The 19,122-nt window shown below is 24.2% G+C and overlaps 1 protein-coding gene across 3 annotated transcripts; it reads right to left on the bottom strand.

Moving 5' to 3' along the window:
* Positions 1-10,303: 10,303 nt before the first annotated feature.
* LOC122719983 (ATP-binding cassette sub-family G member 1-like) lies at positions 10,304-18,100 on the bottom strand. 3 transcript variants are annotated; one of them, XM_043946335.1, is made up of 13 exons: positions 17,641-18,100; positions 16,664-16,708; positions 15,221-15,390; positions 13,423-13,646; positions 12,883-13,000; positions 12,591-12,780; positions 12,312-12,519; positions 12,039-12,215; positions 11,599-11,960; positions 11,339-11,507; positions 11,114-11,214; positions 10,883-11,038; positions 10,304-10,780 (listed from the first exon to the last, which is right to left on the bottom strand). In XM_043946335.1, exons 1-13 carry the CDS (start codon positions 17,641-17,643, stop codon positions 10,436-10,438), a joined length of 2,268 nt encoding a protein of 755 aa, XP_043802270.1. In that variant the 5' UTR covers positions 17,644-18,100; the 3' UTR covers positions 10,304-10,435. The 3 variants fall into 3 exon arrangements, with proteins under 3 accessions (XP_043802270.1, XP_043802271.1, XP_043802272.1); XM_043946336.1 differs by lacking the exons at positions 15,221-15,390; positions 16,664-16,708; positions 17,641-18,100 and adding an exon at positions 13,089-13,258 and having other exon boundaries at positions 13,342-13,474; XM_043946337.1 differs by lacking the exons at positions 13,423-13,646; positions 15,221-15,390; positions 16,664-16,708; positions 17,641-18,100 and adding an exon at positions 13,089-13,277.
* Between the last annotated feature and the right edge of the window lie 1,022 nt (positions 18,101-19,122).

Here is a 19,122-nt window from a genome sequence, read left to right as displayed (position 1 = left end):
ATGATCAAAGTCGAGATCGTGAAGAAGCTATTTAGTTGTGATCTCTAGTAATCGTTGCTCTATTAGTTGACCGGTTATGATTAATTAATTTATTTCAAATAATATTTAAATTTTTTTTCTTGAATTTTATTCCTTCAACACGATTATTAAATTGATTAATTTTTTTAAAATTATAACAATAAAAAATATTTAAAACATATTTTTCTCAAAGTTGTAACAAAAATTCAGTTTTATTACAGTAAATAATAAATTAATACCATTTTTTAATTATTCTCATAATTAAGAAAAATGAATGTAAAATATTTCAAAATACATTTGTTTGTTATATATTAATTATTATTATTAAAATCTATTATAAAATTTTAAATAAGTTGCAAGTTGTCTGTTATAATAAAATTATTATTTGTTTTAATATTATATTTTTTTTAAAAGATTAAAAAATATGTTTTGACTTCTGAAATTTTATGCACATCATTGACGTTTCATTAGACGTCATCATATGATATGTTGAATTTAAGAACGATTATAATAATAATTTATTATTAATTTAGATGAAAGAAAAAGCAAATCGATAGTCTCATTTTTTTGTTGATTTTTTATATGTGCATAAAAAATTAAGGTACATTTTTTCTTTATGTAGAAACAATTTTTATTTCTTAATTGAATAAAATATGTATTAATTATTTCGTGAAATAATAAATTATTTATAACATATTACATTATTATATATACTCATCATTATCAGTTGTTTGTACATATTTTATTTTTTTTTTTATTTCTTTTACATCCTCACATTTATTTTTTTTAATCATATACAATTATATATATTATATATATATATATATATATATATATACACAATTAATTTTTTCATTTAATAATAGATTGCAGCAATAATGTATTGTGAAATTTGTCATAATACAATATATTGATAACAATCTTCTATAATTTTTTTATTTAAAATAATATTTTACATTATAATATAATATTTTATATAATATTTAAATATTATAATATTTTATATTTTCGGTATCCAATTTATTTTATTTATAATATAAAACGTATAATGAATAAGATTGTACAATATTTAATTTAATAATAAATATCCATTTTCTTACAGTTTCTTTATAAAAATCCTTATTTAAAATTATATTGATAAAATTATAATAATTATTATGATTATAATTTTATTTGCATTATTCAATATAATATTATATTTAAAAAAAGAATATTTATTAAAATATGATAAAAAAAAATATTTTTTAATTAATTTCTCAAAAATGAATTATTTTTTACTCTTTGTATCTGTTTATTTATATCAATATAATTATATATATAGTGTCAAATTAAATATACATACATATTATATCATGTATGTACGTATGTGTATGTATGTGTACGTATGTGTATGTATGAAGGCAAAATTTGTTGTTAAAATGAATATAGTGTATGAGGACAGAGTGTATTAGATTATATTGTCGATAAAGTTATCAGTATTTTATAAATCTATCCCAAATACAGGCAACTTACATGAAAACATAAAGTTCAAATATCAAATTAGGAACTAAGATAAGAATAGAATTGTTAAAATTGTGTGCAAAATATTTTATAATTTATATTCTCATATTTTCATATGTTATTATAATTTAATTTATTTTAATAATAATTTATGATAATAGAATTAAAAATGAATTCTGTGTGTCAAATTTTTTAGAAATATATATGATTTATAATAATAATTAAAATTAAAAATACATTTCTTATTTCGATGTATTTAATAAATAATATAATTTATAATTATTTTTAATTATTACATTAAAATATGAATTAATTTTTTGTTTATCAGTTTTATCAGTAATTGATTTTATCAAAGACTGGCTAAGATTATGATTCCATAAATGTAAATAAATGAATTGTTCATATATTATATTAAAAAATATATAAAAAATGTTTTTTAAAACATTATCCTAATATAGTTATTTATATATCGTCAATCATCGTCAATCAAAAATCAATCTTGAGGAATATAAAGAAATAATTAAAAATTTATAAAAATTCTATCATAAGTATCTCATAAAACAATATAATTACGAAACCACTGGATTAAAAAATATCAATCATAATACATATCTTTTATTCATATATATGTCAATTGACTGAGCGCAATCTTATATCTTTTGTATATCCTCTTATAAGTAATATAAGTATTTGAAAACAGTATTAAATAACATGAATAATATTTCAAATAGAGAAAAACACATTCTTGTTTTGTTTAAAAATTAAATCAATTATCAAATTAAATAATTATTTAAATTAAGATATTATTGAAGTTTAAAAGATAATTTCTGAAAAATATATACTACTTTTGTTTTAACAAAGTACAAATTATTATACTTATATAATCGTTTTCATTATCTAATAAACCATTTGGTCTTTTATTTTTTAACATTATTTAATTCTTTTTATTTTTGTAAATGAATTTATCTTTACATTGGTAATTAAACTTTCTAAAAATACAAGAATAAATTATACAGTTTTAATATATACTTTTATGAATTATAAAATATAATTCATAAAATACGATAATTAATGGGAAAAATCATTGTAAAATAATTTATATTTCTGTACGATGAATTTTTACAAATTACAATATCAATTTTTATTTTGTATTTTATTTGATTATTTTATTAAAATTCATAGAAAAATAATTAAAAGAATTAGGAATTATCAATTTTTTTCAAGAATAAATAATGTAGTCAAAGTTTGTCATTTACAAATAATAAAATACATACAAATAAAATCTGCTATGCTATATAATTTTTTGATTATAAAAATTTAAGGTTATGTTTAAAAGAGATTATGTAGTTTTTTATTTACTTACATTTACGCATTAGTTTTTTTATATTTTTATAAACAATCTTATATCTTTATAAATCTTTTAGCAAATAACAATATGAATGTTGAAATAAACTTTATTCATTCAAATTACAGAAAATAAAATAAATACAATATATCAATTTTATATCTATTAACATTCCATTAATTGTATTAATCAATAAGAGATATTATTTTGTACATTTTGATCTGTTTAATTAATAATTTTCCATTTTAAAATCCAATATATTAAATTATTAAATTACACATTTATATTATAATATCTATTTTTCTTTTTTTTAAATTTCTGAATATTTATTATCGGTGTTTTTCAATTTATTTTACTTCTTGTTCACTTCATTTTAATATACTGATAATTTATATTGAAAATAAATATGTTCGATATTGCAATTTTGCTCAATAATGAATTTAAACAATATTATATCGTTACTTAGAAGCAGAAATAATTATTTTACGAATTTATTACGAATAATATATTTCTTACAATATAAATATTTATGTACTAACTTAGAAAAAAGATAATAAATAATTTAAAAATAAAATGTACAAATGTAAGATAATATATATAGCAGTAATTTTTATTTTTAATGATATTATTTTACGTGTTCAAAGTACTAAAAATTCTAATCGTTGCAGCCATTAGCAAATTTGTTTCACTTATATAGTAATACAAATTTCCCAAGTCACACCACGAGGAGGTTGCTGCAAATGGTGACTCGCCCTATCTCCAACGGTCCCATCCACCCTCCTTTACAAATTTTAAATTGCGGTAGACATCATCGCAGTATATCAACCGTTTATTCCATTTGGAACAGACGGTATACAAAAAAATGGACCTACCCGAAAAAGAGGTAGACGTGCTAATCATCGCCTATCCTCTTTTTAATCTAAAACATACACCAATCCCTAGCTAAACTTATAAACTAAGCTAAGCCCTAGCTAAAGTAGATTTTCAATAGGCAGGATTTATAAACTGTGCAATTGTTTAATTTATATGTTATTCAATGGCGAACTTCTTAATAAAAGAAGAGCCTAAATAACGGAACGATGCTATCTAAAATATAATAAATAAAATAAAGTATAAACTGTGCTCATTTGATTACATTGCTCGTCTTGTCCGATACGTCGTCACGAGGATAATTGATATTCTTCTATTTCCGTCGCCACGTTCATAGAAGGTAGCACGAAATAGAATATAAACATTAAGTACGTTATTATTCTATTTACGTATTGCGAATTTTGCAGATGAAACAAAGCTAGAAAACTGCGTTTCTTTGCGATGCAGAAAAACAATGTTTTTTTTGCTTCCGTTCATCAACAATCGCAAAAGATCCCTAATGGGTTACCAATTTTATACGTGTGATCTTCTTAGCCAAAATAAAGGCAATTAAGAAATGACAAAATGTGTCGAATCACCGCATAAAATGGGTCATGTAATGGCGGTGTACGTCACCGGGCATCCTCTAATTCAAAAGAATCAGATTATTCCCAAACGCAGCACAAATTATATCTTCTTTGATTGTAATTCTTTAGAAGGAGTTGCAAAAATCCTGTTCGAATCAACTACGTCAAAAGAACAAAGAAAATGGCAACTACTTCTACTCGACTTTACTTTCATGAAGTATATAATTTTCACATTACAGACATAAAAATAGAAGGATAGAAAATGGGGAAAAGGGGACTTACGATCGTCCAGGATTACAATGAAACCAAACTGCACTACGCGGAAGACGCGGAAGATCTGAAAAACACTAACATATGAAACGAAACTATTGCACGATAGTCTAGCTTGAACATGACATTACGAATTAATAAAATAAAAGTGAGAGGAATGATTAAAAAACGAATTATTAGGAATATTAAGAATAAGATTAAAATTTTTTAAAAAATAATAAATTACTAAAAACAAGAAAAGAACTTCACTCCGCGATCGTTCAAGCTAAACTGACATGACACCGACATAACGTACAACATAACGATCAACTACGAACATCGATTGAGCTGCCACCGGAAATTATATTTCTGTTATTTATTACGATTTACTTAATAATTCTTCTATTAAATATTAAATAAAGACAAAATTGTAAAAATAAAATATTAAAAAATATTTTAATTTTATTATTTATACAAATATGTTTAATAATCTTTGCCGAATTGAATAAACAAAATAATAATTTTTATTGTTGAAGGAAATTCTTCTTTTAGTTGATAGAAGCGACATCTATAAAAACTGCGTTGTTAATAGACTGTTATTATCCCTATCATTTTTGAAAATATATATAGATATACATGCTAAGTTACATTGCAGAATTTTAATTACAACTTTCGTGTATTTAATATAAATAAAACTAATATTTTGTTTGAAATTGTACCATTGTCTTATTCTATTTCCTTCATCCATTTCACATCAACATAACATATGCCATTTTTATAATTACGTAAACATGAAAGGTCAAATTTCTTGTTATTTAATAAAAAAAATTAAAAATACAAATATTTCCTGATATCCTTAAAAATATTTATTATATTTCTATAAAATTTTTTTTAATTTCAATTTTTCAATTTTACTTCTTTTATTTTATTTATTTATGTATATTTTTATAAATATAAAATAATTTGTAAAATATAATTTTTAAAATAATTTGTAAAATAATTTGTGAAAAAAATAATAAGAAATACAATTTATTTTTTGAATTTTTACTTTATTAATTTTTAATTATTAATTACAAATATATTTCGGTTATACTCGTATAACAATAATATGTACATATATACCATTTTCATCAATTTCATCAATTATGAATATAATTTTTCATTAAAATTAGAAATATAAGGAAAAAAGAGATTGATCACAGTTCTAAAACAAATGTCAATTAATTTCTATTTATAATACCTAGTAAAAGTAATACCTAGGAAACGAAATGCAATTGATATTTATATTTTATCGTTTTTAATTGTTTAAAAAATATTTAGGAACGTTATTTTAGATCCTTTTGTGAAGGTACATACCAAATAGTATATAAGAGAATCGATATTAATCATCGTTCTCTTTTTCTCTCTTTTTCTCTGGAGCAATTTAATATATATACTTTTTGTTTAATTTTCGAAGAGAAACTCTTAAATGTACTAACGAAGTCGTCTTGCTTCTCTTTCAGATTCTAAGAGTGTTAGAATGTCTCCTTCTCGTACAGGACCTTTCACGTTCCGAATTAACTGTCTGTTTTGTTCATTCAAAAACTCCACTTTGACTTGCGTACATTGCCCTTGAGAACCCGTTCTGCCGAGAACTTTCACTACTCTTGCACGAACTATAGGTTTCTCCATATTTCTTGAAATTTCTGGATTTTCTTAGTTATTGCTCAATTGATTGCGATAGATTTAGAACGAATTCTATAAACTGCATTCAATTTCTTACCAACTTAATTATAAAATTTCTAATAGTATTTTAAAATATACTTTAAAAGTTGTTTGAAATAATGTAAGAAATGAGATAAAAAATATTAAAAAAAATTAATGTTATGAAATTAAACATACTATAATGAAATAAATAATTTATTGTATTCTATAATATACTTATCTTAAATTGCAAGAAATGAAAAATTCGAAGATGTCTTGCTTTGGCAGCATTGCTAAAAGCAAGTTTAAAATAACTATTCCTCCATTAGATTCGTTGCTTTTACACCACGTGTTCCTGACGAATTCTTTTAGTTACAATTTTAAATCTCATATTTAAATAATGTCAATTAATGGTAATGAATATTTAATACGGCTAAATTTTGAATAAAGATAACAACGTTATATTTTTACACATTATACAGATGCTTTTATTCATTTGTGCTTTAGTATAAATGTGTCATTCTTGGTTTAGAATACGAAATATTACATTTAAAAATCTTATAAGGATTTGCAATTTCTCCCTCCCGCGTGTATATTTGTTTTTTAAATTCTTTTGTCTGTTTTACGTATTTTTATTTGTTTTCGATGTTCATATCCACAAACGCACAATCTTACACACGTACCTATAATTTTTTGTTTATATAAAATTACAATATTTGAAAAAAGTGTCATGAATGTATGCGATATATGGTCGAACAATATGCATTGTACATTGTACATTTGAAATATGTGTCTTAAAAGCGAAACTGTCTTAATCAATTCTTTTATGCTGCGTGTCTATATGCAAATATGATAATATATTATTCAAATTCTTTTTTTAGCAGCAGTTTGATAGTTTTGTTCGCAAGATGGTCACATGCAATTAAAAATTTTTTTGTTCACTATTACAGTCTCAATTCTCGCGAGCCTTGAACACAATACGCGTGGATTCGTATGAATTGAACTTAACATTTTACTGCTTTTACATCTATTAATTTTCAGTTACGTATGCGATTACGCAGCATTATAAAAAAAATCAAAAACTCGTAAAGAAATAAAAAAACAATTTCAATAATACAAATGAATAGTAAACGAATATTCAGTTTCAAATGAATCGGTCAATGTTATGTTTAAACCTTGGTTCTATATGTATACATATATATATATATAGCCTATTTGTATGTATTACTTTTATAAGTAAATCTATGTATTAAGATTATAGATATAATTATGATACAATAGAATTGAGTTACTTCCAGATTTTGTACAACTCACTTTCGTCATGTAATGAATGCGAACCAAGATCTAAACAGGTAAGCAACATTTTTTTTTTAAATGAAAATAAATAATCGTTATACGTATCTGATTATCTAGATAATTTCAGTATCTTATTATTAACCCATTTCCATTTTAATTTTCTTATGTTTACATCATTTTATATATACATTTCATAAAATTTTATTCTCGTACAATCAAACAATTGTTTGATGATACTGAATCACAGACATTCCAAGTTATTCCTAAAATGTATTCGAAATGAAATATAAATAATCATACACAATATTCAAATTCACAAATTCAGTAAAATTGATTTTAACATTGATGATTTGATTAGAGTATAATATTTCATATTAATTTCTTTGCAATGTTAAAAATAAAATAAGAACAAAATATTCATATGTATAATAGAGTATATCGTTGTTTCTCATATAAATTCGATTAATTTATTTATTTATATAATGATAAGTAAAAATATAAATAATAAATACATAACCAATCTAAAAATATGGAAATTTTTGGCCTATTTCTTTTTATTCTTGCTCTATATTTCGTAATAGATTTTTTTTTTCATATTACGATTTTCTTATTTAATATCCATTTAGTATATGAAAAAATAAATTATGCAATGATATTAAAATTCAATGAAAGTCCCAAAATTTGTAATTGATATAATGATAATTCTTAATTTTGAATAATTAAAAATGAATTTAAATTTCAATTTAAAATGATTAAGTAAACAGGAATTTTCTAGTATTTTCTAGTACAAATTCTAAGCATTTAAAAATTTACAATAAGTACTGATTTAAGATTAAAAATATCTAATAATTATACATTATATAATTAGAATACAATTTATATTCATAATAAAATAGGAATAACTCAACATCAAAGAGAATAATAATATATAATATAATAAATTTTAATAAAAAAGTGATAAATTTGATTTACATTTGATATTGAAATATAAAAATATTTATGTAATAATTTTTTTTAATTGATTTAAAATTTAAAAAATTAAACTTAAATATAACGCTATTAAATATTAATAATAATATTATAATAATAACATTATTATAATTATGTAATTATCTAAACATGTTTATGATTATTACATGTTTATGAAACATGATATGAGATCTAACTGTAAGTTAAAGAAGAAGTCTATCAATTTTTTATTTTCTTCTTTTTGTTCTCCAGTTATAAGTAAATGAATTTGTAGCAGTTAGAATAATGCATAGGCCGTGAACAAAAACTCCTGTAAAAGTTTCCAAAATCAGAATAATCTTTTTGTCACATTCTATTATATTTTTCTTCTTCTTTTTTTTTTTTTTTACTTCTAATTTTTTTTCTTTTTTTAATAATATACTCCCCTCACCTCTTTAATTAAATGACTATATTATAATAAATGTAACAATGTTCAGCATTCCAGACTTAGAAGCAAACGCACAGGCAGCTAGTGATTGGTCAGGTGTGAGCTTTTTTACAATATTATGTTTTATAATTTTTGTTCGCCTCTTAAATATTATAGTTATTGAATTATGTATAAATGGAATGACAATATAGTAAGGATTGTTCGCGACCTTGATTTAGTACAAATATTCAGATATCTCGTTGATATATATACATAAATATCGGGCAAGATAAATTAATTTTTGGTTCAACATGTTGGCTAAAATTTATTTTTGTCCGATATGTTAAACGATTATTGGTCGTTTCTTTCGCTGATATATCTTCGAGATATCTTTTGTAGATTAAGTGAATATAACTATCGATGTAAATGTGAGAACAATAGAGGATCTATTCTAATCTTTGATTTGTAAATTTTCTATTGCTTATCTATAAAAAAAAGTCTATGTTATTCGCGTGGTACACACGCGCTCGTTGGAGGGACCATGAGTCTTGAATGGGCCTAAGGCTCCTGGCGAGTTTGTAATAATTGGCTATCAATGTTGCATTTCGATAAAATACGTGGTACCAGCAGTGGTCTCTTTTCTGTTTATTATCAATGATTTACAATTTCACGCTATTTTTGCATACTCTAATTTATTAAAAATGCCTAAACTGTCTATGCGTACCATTTATCTGTATTTTTTTATTGTTAGTCTCGTTTAATGTCATATGATGCACTTGGATGTTATATTTATATTTATATGCAAGAATGAGAGAATTGAAAATAATAAAAAAATAATGAAATCGTATAGTGAATCTTCAGTTATCTTCAGAAGAATTAAAAACGACCGCTTAATGTCGATCGAGAGACTTATTGCAAGATATCATATCTGTATAACATAAAATAATCAATAAATCACATATTCTCAATATCTTATTCGAATTAATTGCTTTAACATTCCAAATTCAATATTTTGTATTAATGTATAAATATATAAATTGAATTTGAGGGTACAACAAAAACAAAATCTTCATAAAATATAAATGTTTGTTTAACTTTCCTTGTATTTAAATTATATTAATTGCAATTTATTATATTTAAAGAACACAATTAAGAATGCAGGTTTTTTAAACTTCGATATTTTTAACAAAATTCAAAGTAATAAAGGATTCTATAATTATAATAGGGTTTTTAAAGATGATTTTATGGTTTTGTCATTACATAATCAAAACACAAGCGCATCTATGAGATGAGCTCAAATAAATATATAAAATCTTGATAGTTAAAAACAAATAAAAATTAAAAATTTTATTGCGTCATTTTAGATGCATATATGTTCTGCAATTTTGCTAAAATGTTCAAATTTTTTTATTTTCAATGAAAAAAAAAATAAAAATTTAGAATCATAACCAGCAATTTCCAAAGATTTTAATATTTTAATGAGATTGAAATGAAACGAATACGATGATCTATTGATTATATTATCGCCACGTTTTAACGAAGAGATCGTAACTTCAGTCTCAGTACAAAGTAGGCGATCACTCTCAAAGTAAGCAGAAAACCTGTCAATGCAACCGCGTCCTGCCAAAAGACGGCGTTTTGCATCGACATTTCTTCGAGGAACTTCGTCGGGCTCTTGAAATGGCAGTACGCATCGGAACACTTGAGCTTAGCACGATTATAACCATACACAGAAATCATGGTGCCTTCAAAACTATATCTAACATAACTTACGTACGAAAGAAATTTTAGATACTTTGGAATGGCATCAAAATTAACGAAGAAACCGGAGAATAAAACAATTGGCACTGATGATACAGGGCCAATGAATACTCCAGTCTGGAAAAAAAATTTTTTTTATTAAATTTTGAAAAAACATATATATAATAAAAAATATCAAAAAATACAATAAAATGACATTATATATAAATGAAGTGTTACCTCCACACTCATCGCTGATCCTATCACTAAACCGATAGATTGAGAAACTAATGCTGTTAATATACATATAGTTAAATACATCATAAATCTATTTGTTTCCAATGGTTGCGACGTCATGAAATATACAATTATGACGTATGCTATAGAATATACTATCTGCAATGAAAATAATTGAAATGTATTAAAAATTTAAATGAATATACATTGAAAGCATGCATTAAAAATACTAACTTGAAAAGGTACATCGGCTAAAGTTCTTGCAAGATAATAAGCTTTTACAGAATACCAATAATTTAAATGTTCTCTTACAAATACTGCCATTTCTATTGGAACTATATTAAAAAATAAATTATTACATATTTAATTAATATATATAAATACATAGTAATTAGTACATATAAGAATAAAAGATATAATTAACAAAATTTAATTATCTATTATGCATTTTTTACTTACATGTAAGAATGGTAGGCATCATTGCGGTGAACATGAGAAACATTACGGTAAAGAAAACGCAGCCGGCATTGCTCATTACTCGTGAAGCATCATTGCCGATATCATAATAAATTGCACCAATGAGAAACCCAACAATTATATGGGAAATCAGCCTTACTCTCGTTAATGTCTACAATAACAAAGTATTTTTTGAGCGAAATATTTATATAATATTAAAATATTATTACTATCGAATAACACATATATGTAAATATATTAACCATGTCTCTTATTTGTGACAAGAATATCCTTTTAAGAAGGATCCAAAATTGAGTCCAACTATTTGTTGGAAAGCCAACTTTTTGCTCAATACTTTCTGCACTATCCAATAAAGAAGTCGTGCAAGAAATTGGTATGTTAATTACTGTTCCGCTATTTGGTTGTTTTGCTACACCGTTTGGTATTAAAGCAGTTTCAGATTTTGTTTCTTGCTGCGGAGACTCCTTCGCGATATCATTCGATATAGTTTGCACTGCATTTATAGTACTTTGATAATGTTGATAATTAGCACATTTACCATTATTTACAGCCATAACTAATTTATGCACACATTCTCCATGTTCTCCACATGCCACTTCCATAACTAATAAACAAAATTATTTTTTTTTCTTATTAATAGATTTTGATTATTATTAAAAGCATTAATATAATTTTCATCTACCATAATCCGCTGGGTTATGATAACTGGGACATTCCAAGCCCACTGATGATAGAAAGGGTACCAGTCCACCAACATTTCCTTGATATATACATTGGCCCTCGGCCAAAAGGTACAAATGATCAAACATTTCAAATAATCGTGCACTTGGTTGATGTATCGTACATATAATAGTTCTTCCTAAAATACCATAAAAATAAAGAATATTTTTTTATAGTAATAGTAATAAATAACATATTATTAAATATAATTAAATAAAAATTTATGTTAAATTACCTCCTCTACTTAATGATTTGAGCAAACTTAAACATTGATAACAAGTTGAACTGTCCAAGCCAGAAGTTGGTTCATCAAAAAACATCACCGGAGGATTGTTAACAAGTTCCAACCCGATCGATAATCTTTTTCTCTGCCCTCCGCTAAGACAATGAGTCTGTGTATTGCTCGCATCGCTTAGACCAAGCGTTTCAATTATTTCTTCGATCTATATAAAGACGATTTTATTAAAATTGTTTAAAATGATTGTTTGTTTTAAAAGATTCGCCTTTAGCATACCACAATTTTTTTTGCTGTTGCGCTGATATCTTTTCCTAATTTCAAATTAGCAGAAACCGTCATTGTCTCATAAACCGTTAAATGAGGTAACAGACGGTCATCTTGCATTATGTAACAAGACATTTTTCGAAATCTCCTAAGATTCCTATCTTTTCCATTTATCAGAACAGAACCGCTCAGATGAGATGTCCTGAAAATATAGAATATTATGATATTTTTTCAATTATTAGCTTATTATATTACTTTATATTTTACTATTATATTACTATAAATTGTTGAAAACACAACTTACTTGTATCCTGCCAAAACGTTCATAAGTGTACTCTTTCCAGCACCTGAAGGGCCCATGATGGCAGTCAATTCTCCGGATCGAAATTTTCCATTTACACATTTCAGAATTGTTTTATATCCTGTAAAATAAAATATTCGAGACATAAAATTTATATGCACAAAGTAACGCTCTTTTTATTCATTTACTTATTTTTTTTCGAGATTTACTATTTTCCATTTGTACATTTTATATTTCGAAAATTAGGATTTTTTCCAATATTCACAATATTCGAGAAGAGATAATATAGAAATTTCATTTAATCACAGCTTTCACGAATACTTAGATTCTCTAGGTGACCTCTTTTAATTGTGAGTACAATTGCACCTCCAAGGTATATCTGGACCGAAACGAAATAGCTTGTACATATCTATTGATTCTTTCAGTTGGGTCATTGTTAAACATATTGAACAAAGTGCCTACCGAATATTCTTTCACGTGCGAATATGTGTATTGTTCTTGTTCGTTCTTGTAATACGTTATTTTTTTTTTTCGAAGACCAACCTCTTTTTCTGCCTTCTGACACGCTATACGCTAGATTCTTGAACTCAATGTCAACCGGTGGCCTCTTCGGTAAATGCGTCAGTGTTACTGCCGGTCTTTTGCCATCCTGTCCTGGACTATGGTTTGGTACTTTTCTTGCGAACATGCTATTGCTACATATTGAAGCCGCGGTACCATTAGATGCACTACCATTGCAATTGCAGTGAAGATTATTTTGCGAATTACTGAAACATACAAAAAAGATTAATATAACGTTCAAAAAGAACATTTTTTTTTTAAATATTTAAAATTTTTTTTTTAAACATTTCGAAGTATAAAAATTTCATTTTCAATAAATGAGATATATCGATACTTTCGATTCTAAGTAATTAATCGAAAATAATATTTAAATCGAATTAACAAAGAATCAAACTCATTCTTGTTGTATAGTTTATTATTATATCATTTCTTAAATTTTTCTTTCGTGTCTCTATTTTTACAATTTTTATTACAGTTTTAAATATTATATTAATAAGAATAATTAAAATATAATTCTTGATATTTATTTATGATTTATTTTTTATTTTTGATTTATGATTAAAAATAAGACAATTTTTTGCTTTATCAAAATTTATTCTTTGATAAATGTTTGTCTAAATTGTGATGCGAAATAAATTTTAGAAGCGAATTAAACATATGTTTGTAATTTAATCTTTCACTTACTTCTAATTTTAAGGTTTCGATAAGAATAAGAATCGATATCGTACATGTGTATACTAAAAAGATAATCAATTAAATTTTTATGAACGAATTCAAGCAATTTCACGTAATTATGAATATATATGAAACTTATCGAAAATCTAATTAGTAGATTTTTGTTTATTTTTACTTTTTAATTATTTAATTTAAATATAATCTATATTTTTGTAATTTGAAAAATTAAATAATTTTTTTTCAAATGATCTAAATTTAAACAATTTTATTTTTATCAACGGCAAATTCAACGAAACAATCAGAAGGAAGCTTTGTAAAAGGCTTAAAGCGATCAATGGAAAGACCTTGAGATCTGTTTTAGTCGTATTTGGGATATATTAGTTCGCGTGTTCGATGTTCCCTCGATGACCGCAGTTTCACTTATACATTGTCAGTAATATGACATATCTGATAAAATTGTTGCTTAGTTATATGAAAATTAAAATAAAATTAAAAAGAAATATCAGTAGAAATATTCAATCTTAAAAATTCAATTTTATTTTCACCATTATTTTTATCATTATTTTCACCATTATTTATCAATAATAATTTTTCTAAGGATATTGTTAATTATGAGAGACTATGATAATATATAAATTGTATATAAAAATTATATGTAGAACGTAAAGAATATTTGGAATGCGAATTTTGATTTAAAAACTTTAATTCAACAATATTATTTATATAAAAATTAAATACCAGTTTGTAGCCATTGAAAAGGCTATGAACGATTTTTGCAGTAGTCAATTTTTTTTATAGAAAACTTTGTATACAATACTGTTTATTATGCAAATATCAATATCAGCTATTATATTTTATCCTATTCATATAAAAATGCTATATTGATTCAAAGTTGACAAAAGTTTCAATCATTCAAAGAATATACTATTATGCTATATAAGCTTTTATTTTTTAAGAGAAAGATCCATATAAAAGAAACTATATTCAAAGTTTTGTATTGTTTTTCAATATATAAATTTCCTGCTGTACACGTGGATTGAAATTCATTCAATCTAACATATTAAATGTTTATTTTTTAATATGCCATCTTTATTAAAAATTATACCTGAGAACAGCATTATTGAGATTTTCCAAATGCAAGGAAGGTGGAGGAGATTTAATTGTCACCTGATGACTTCCACCTGGAATGAACTGTACTTGTTCATCGCCACTGTATCTAGATCCTCCTCCACCGGTCAAAGCAAGATTTTTTAAATCTGCCATCATCTCCTGATGCTGAAACAATCAATTAGCCAATTGAACTCCTTCCAAGTATAAAAGTTTCATCGATCAACAAAAAACTTTTTTTTATGATGTGATTAAGAGAAAATTGCATTTAACATTAATCTATTAAAAGTTAATCAAATTGTTATTGTTAATTGTTAAAAAGTAACAATTACTTTGTTAAAACTCATTTAATTGGTCAGATTTTTTTTTATATAAAATTATAAAATTATTCTAATTATGTTACAAAATGAAATTCTTTTTATACAACATTCTTTAAAATTATTCTTATAATAAATTTAAGATAAATACATACATTCAAAGCAAATAGATTAGAGCAAATAGAACTATTGATTTGAATTAATATTATAACGAACATAATATTGTCTCTTTTTTTTACTTATTGAAAATTTCCTTTTCTTTCTTTTTTTTTTATCTCTTTTTCTTTTTCCTTTCTTTTTTGTTTTTTTACTATTAATAAAAATGATATATTTTTAACATTTATTTGTCTAGTTATTCAAGAGATTAATTAATTTTATATAAATCAATGAAAGAAACATTAACAAATATTAGATTTAGATATTTCTTTTTGTTTATTTTAAATATATTTAATAATTTTATTATATATATTTTTTTAAGAAAAAAAATATTATTTTTTATATACGATATAGAAAAAAATATATTTCAAGTCCACGTGTTACTATTGAAAGATATGATAACACTCTTATAATTATCGAACAATATTATAACGACATATTACTGATCAAATACGATAATTGAATATTGTCTATTCAATGAAATAATTAAAAATTGAATATGATGAATGAGATAATCGTAACTTTTGAATGCAATCAGATTAAAGATTATGATATTTTTCAAAATATGTAAGTCAGAACACGTGTACATATCTTACAAAAAAAATATTTGCAAAATATTTATTACAGATGGTTAAATTTTAATTATTGATTTCGATCGATCAATCAATTGACGCAAACAATATGACTAACAATTCGTAAAATTTAACATAATTTTTCACTTATTTTGACAAGATATTTACGTGTCTATATATATATATATATATATATATTCAAATAAAGTAAATAAAGTAAATAATTAATTTAATATAACTAATATAAGAATAAATTATTAATTGATAAATTACAAATTTAATATTAAATATTATAGTTTAGATAACTAAAGATTATATAATATTTTTATTTCGGCCAATAAATTCATAGATGCATTATATCTATTAAACTAACGCATAAATCGGTCATGATCGTACCAGGGTCAATGTCCACTGCATCTTCCGAGAAATATATTTATTTACCTTTAAACAAAATTGATAATATTGAAGTCATGTTCAAATTCAAATAAATATTTAAATGGACAAATAATGTATGTAAAATCAATTATGTTTGTTAGAATAATGATTCAATGTATACAACAACATATATTATATGATTATCATTTTTTCATTTTGCTCAAAGTTTCGAACAATTTCATTTTCATGTGTACTAATAATAAAATTTTTTTGCCAATAAATAAATTTAATCGTTTTTAAATACAATAAAATTAAAATAAAAAATATTAAAAATATTAAATTTTCTATATTTATTATTAAATTTTATTATTATATTTGTTATTAAAATTTAAACGAATTTCATTATTTTTTTTTATTAAATTATGTTATACGTGATAGTAAGCAGTATAAAATATATATAATAAAATGCAATGAATGATTCAATTAGATATAAATCTAATTTTTTTTTTTAATGATTCTAAGTTTAATTTTAAGTCTAGGTATATCAACTATAGAATTATAAACTTTAGTAAATGCTGCTATAGATATTTATCGAACATGTGTTTTAACAAAAGTCACGAAAGTTGAATACAATAAAAAAGACTGAAAATAATTAAATTATTAATGATGATAATATGAAAAAAAAATTAACATTACTTACATTTACTTACATCAGTTTGAAGTTATGAATTTTTTAATATAACAGCTATTGATATTTTTATTTTGTTATTTTCAAAAAATGTATATTTTTTTGTATTTATAATAATATTAATTAAATAATGAAAAAAAAACAAGAAAACAGATATATGTTATTGCAAGACAAAGAAAGATGGTTAAATTTTTAAGTAGAATAAGGGCTGTGCAAACAATGATTAAGTGAAAGATTTGTAAAAGTGTATCAGCTAAATAAAATATAAAAAATTTCTGTCTTAAAATAATTATAAATAGAATATACTCACCATCGGTCGAAGGTAAATTTAGGTATCCAAACGGCGTTCGAAATCATACCCTGATGATGACACTGTGCATCCTCTATCTCTCCGCCCTTTCTTTTGACGCTTCACCATACACAGCAATCGCGTTAGAAAGAAATAATGATCACAAAAATTACAATAAAGTGAAAAGCAACTAAATAGGCCGTAGTGAATTGCTATGATATGCTTTTAATTCTTGTCTTCGCTTTTCCAATTATTAATGAGGAATTTTTCGAATCGCAAGGCGGTATCCGTTTTCGAAAATAATATTTAATAAAAATTGCAATCAATTATGTTGTGCGAACACGTATAAATGAAAATCGAAACGCGAATCAGCTAACCGATTCGCAGTATGAACTGCAACTGACAGCGAAGAGAAACGATCAGACGACGCAACACTGTCCAGAATCAGCTGTCGTGCTATGCACCATCGTTCGCCTCTACCAACCAAATGAACTGAACTGTCCAACTCGAAACCAGGGACGACTATAATCATTGGAGCCCTCTCCCACTTGCATGTTTCTTCTATCTCTTGGTCTTGAACCACGCGATCAGATTTATTAAGCGTTGCGCGTTTTACGTTATTCTTTTATTACTTATGACTCAGGATATTTTCTTTTATTATTTGTAATTACTTTTAATAAGAATAAAATATCAAATAAAAATGCTTTTACTCCTCTCTTTTTTTTTTTTGATTTTATGTAATGATAATTTTTCAAATAATTATAATTTCATAAAATTCAAAACAAATAAATAATAAATAAAATAAGATTTAAGACATTTATCTCTTAATTAAACATTTAGATTCTAAATTCATCGGTTTAAAAAATTATATTTAATTTTTTAAAATACGTTTACAAAATCTTATATAAGAATACATCAAATTGAAGAAAAAAGAATTATGTAATTTTATTGAATATTGTTTTTCGGAAACAGGACAGTTTAATATACTATAATGATAGGAATAAATGAAATGATAGAATATCTGTTTGTAATTTATATGCATGATATGCAATATAGTTTGAAGGTTAAACATTTTTTTTTTATTGAAGAGTAATATATGTTTACAAATTAAAGGACAAAGGTTAAATAGAATCTTAATGCGCGCATTAAAAAGTTTTGTAGAGTTTCAAAAGTTCGGCTGTAGGGCATAATGATGAAATATTACGTTCCTGCTTTTCTTGCGCATGCACAACAATGTACTACATCGTTATAGGGTCGAAATTCCCGTAAACGGTTCCGTAAATTTCGTCCTCGACGAAATTTATATTTCATCTCGTACAACAGAGAAGGGGCAATACAGGAAAAGAGAAAGAAGCAAATTATATTAGAAGAATCGAGACAGAGAATAGATGGATGAGGGATAACGTTTCAAGAGGAAGCAGGAAAGAAACGAATAAAGGAGAAGGGAGAATGAGTTACCACATACTATGGGTCGATACTCTAGCATTAGCTCGATGTTCGGTA

This window comes from Apis laboriosa, unplaced genomic scaffold (genome assembly GCF_014066325.1).
Source record: "Apis laboriosa isolate Shangri-la unplaced genomic scaffold, ASM1406632v1 scaffold9_cov152, whole genome shotgun sequence".
Lineage (NCBI taxonomy): Eukaryota > Metazoa > Arthropoda > Insecta > Hymenoptera > Apidae > Apis > Apis laboriosa.
Note: the sequence above shows the minus strand (reverse complement) of the source record. Positions and strands in the feature narration are given on the sequence as shown.

Bases quoted from the DNA above. Each gene is read 5' to 3' on its own strand.
- LOC122719983 (XM_043946335.1), bottom strand. The intron at 15,391-16,663 runs GTACGATCATGA...TGATTGTTTCAG, and splicing joins TGCAGTGGACATTGACCCTG to CATCAGGAGATGATGGCAGA. The intron at 12,781-12,882 runs GTAAGTTGTGTT...CTATATTTTCAG, and splicing joins AACGTTTTGGCAGGATACAA to GACATCTCATCTGAGCGGTT.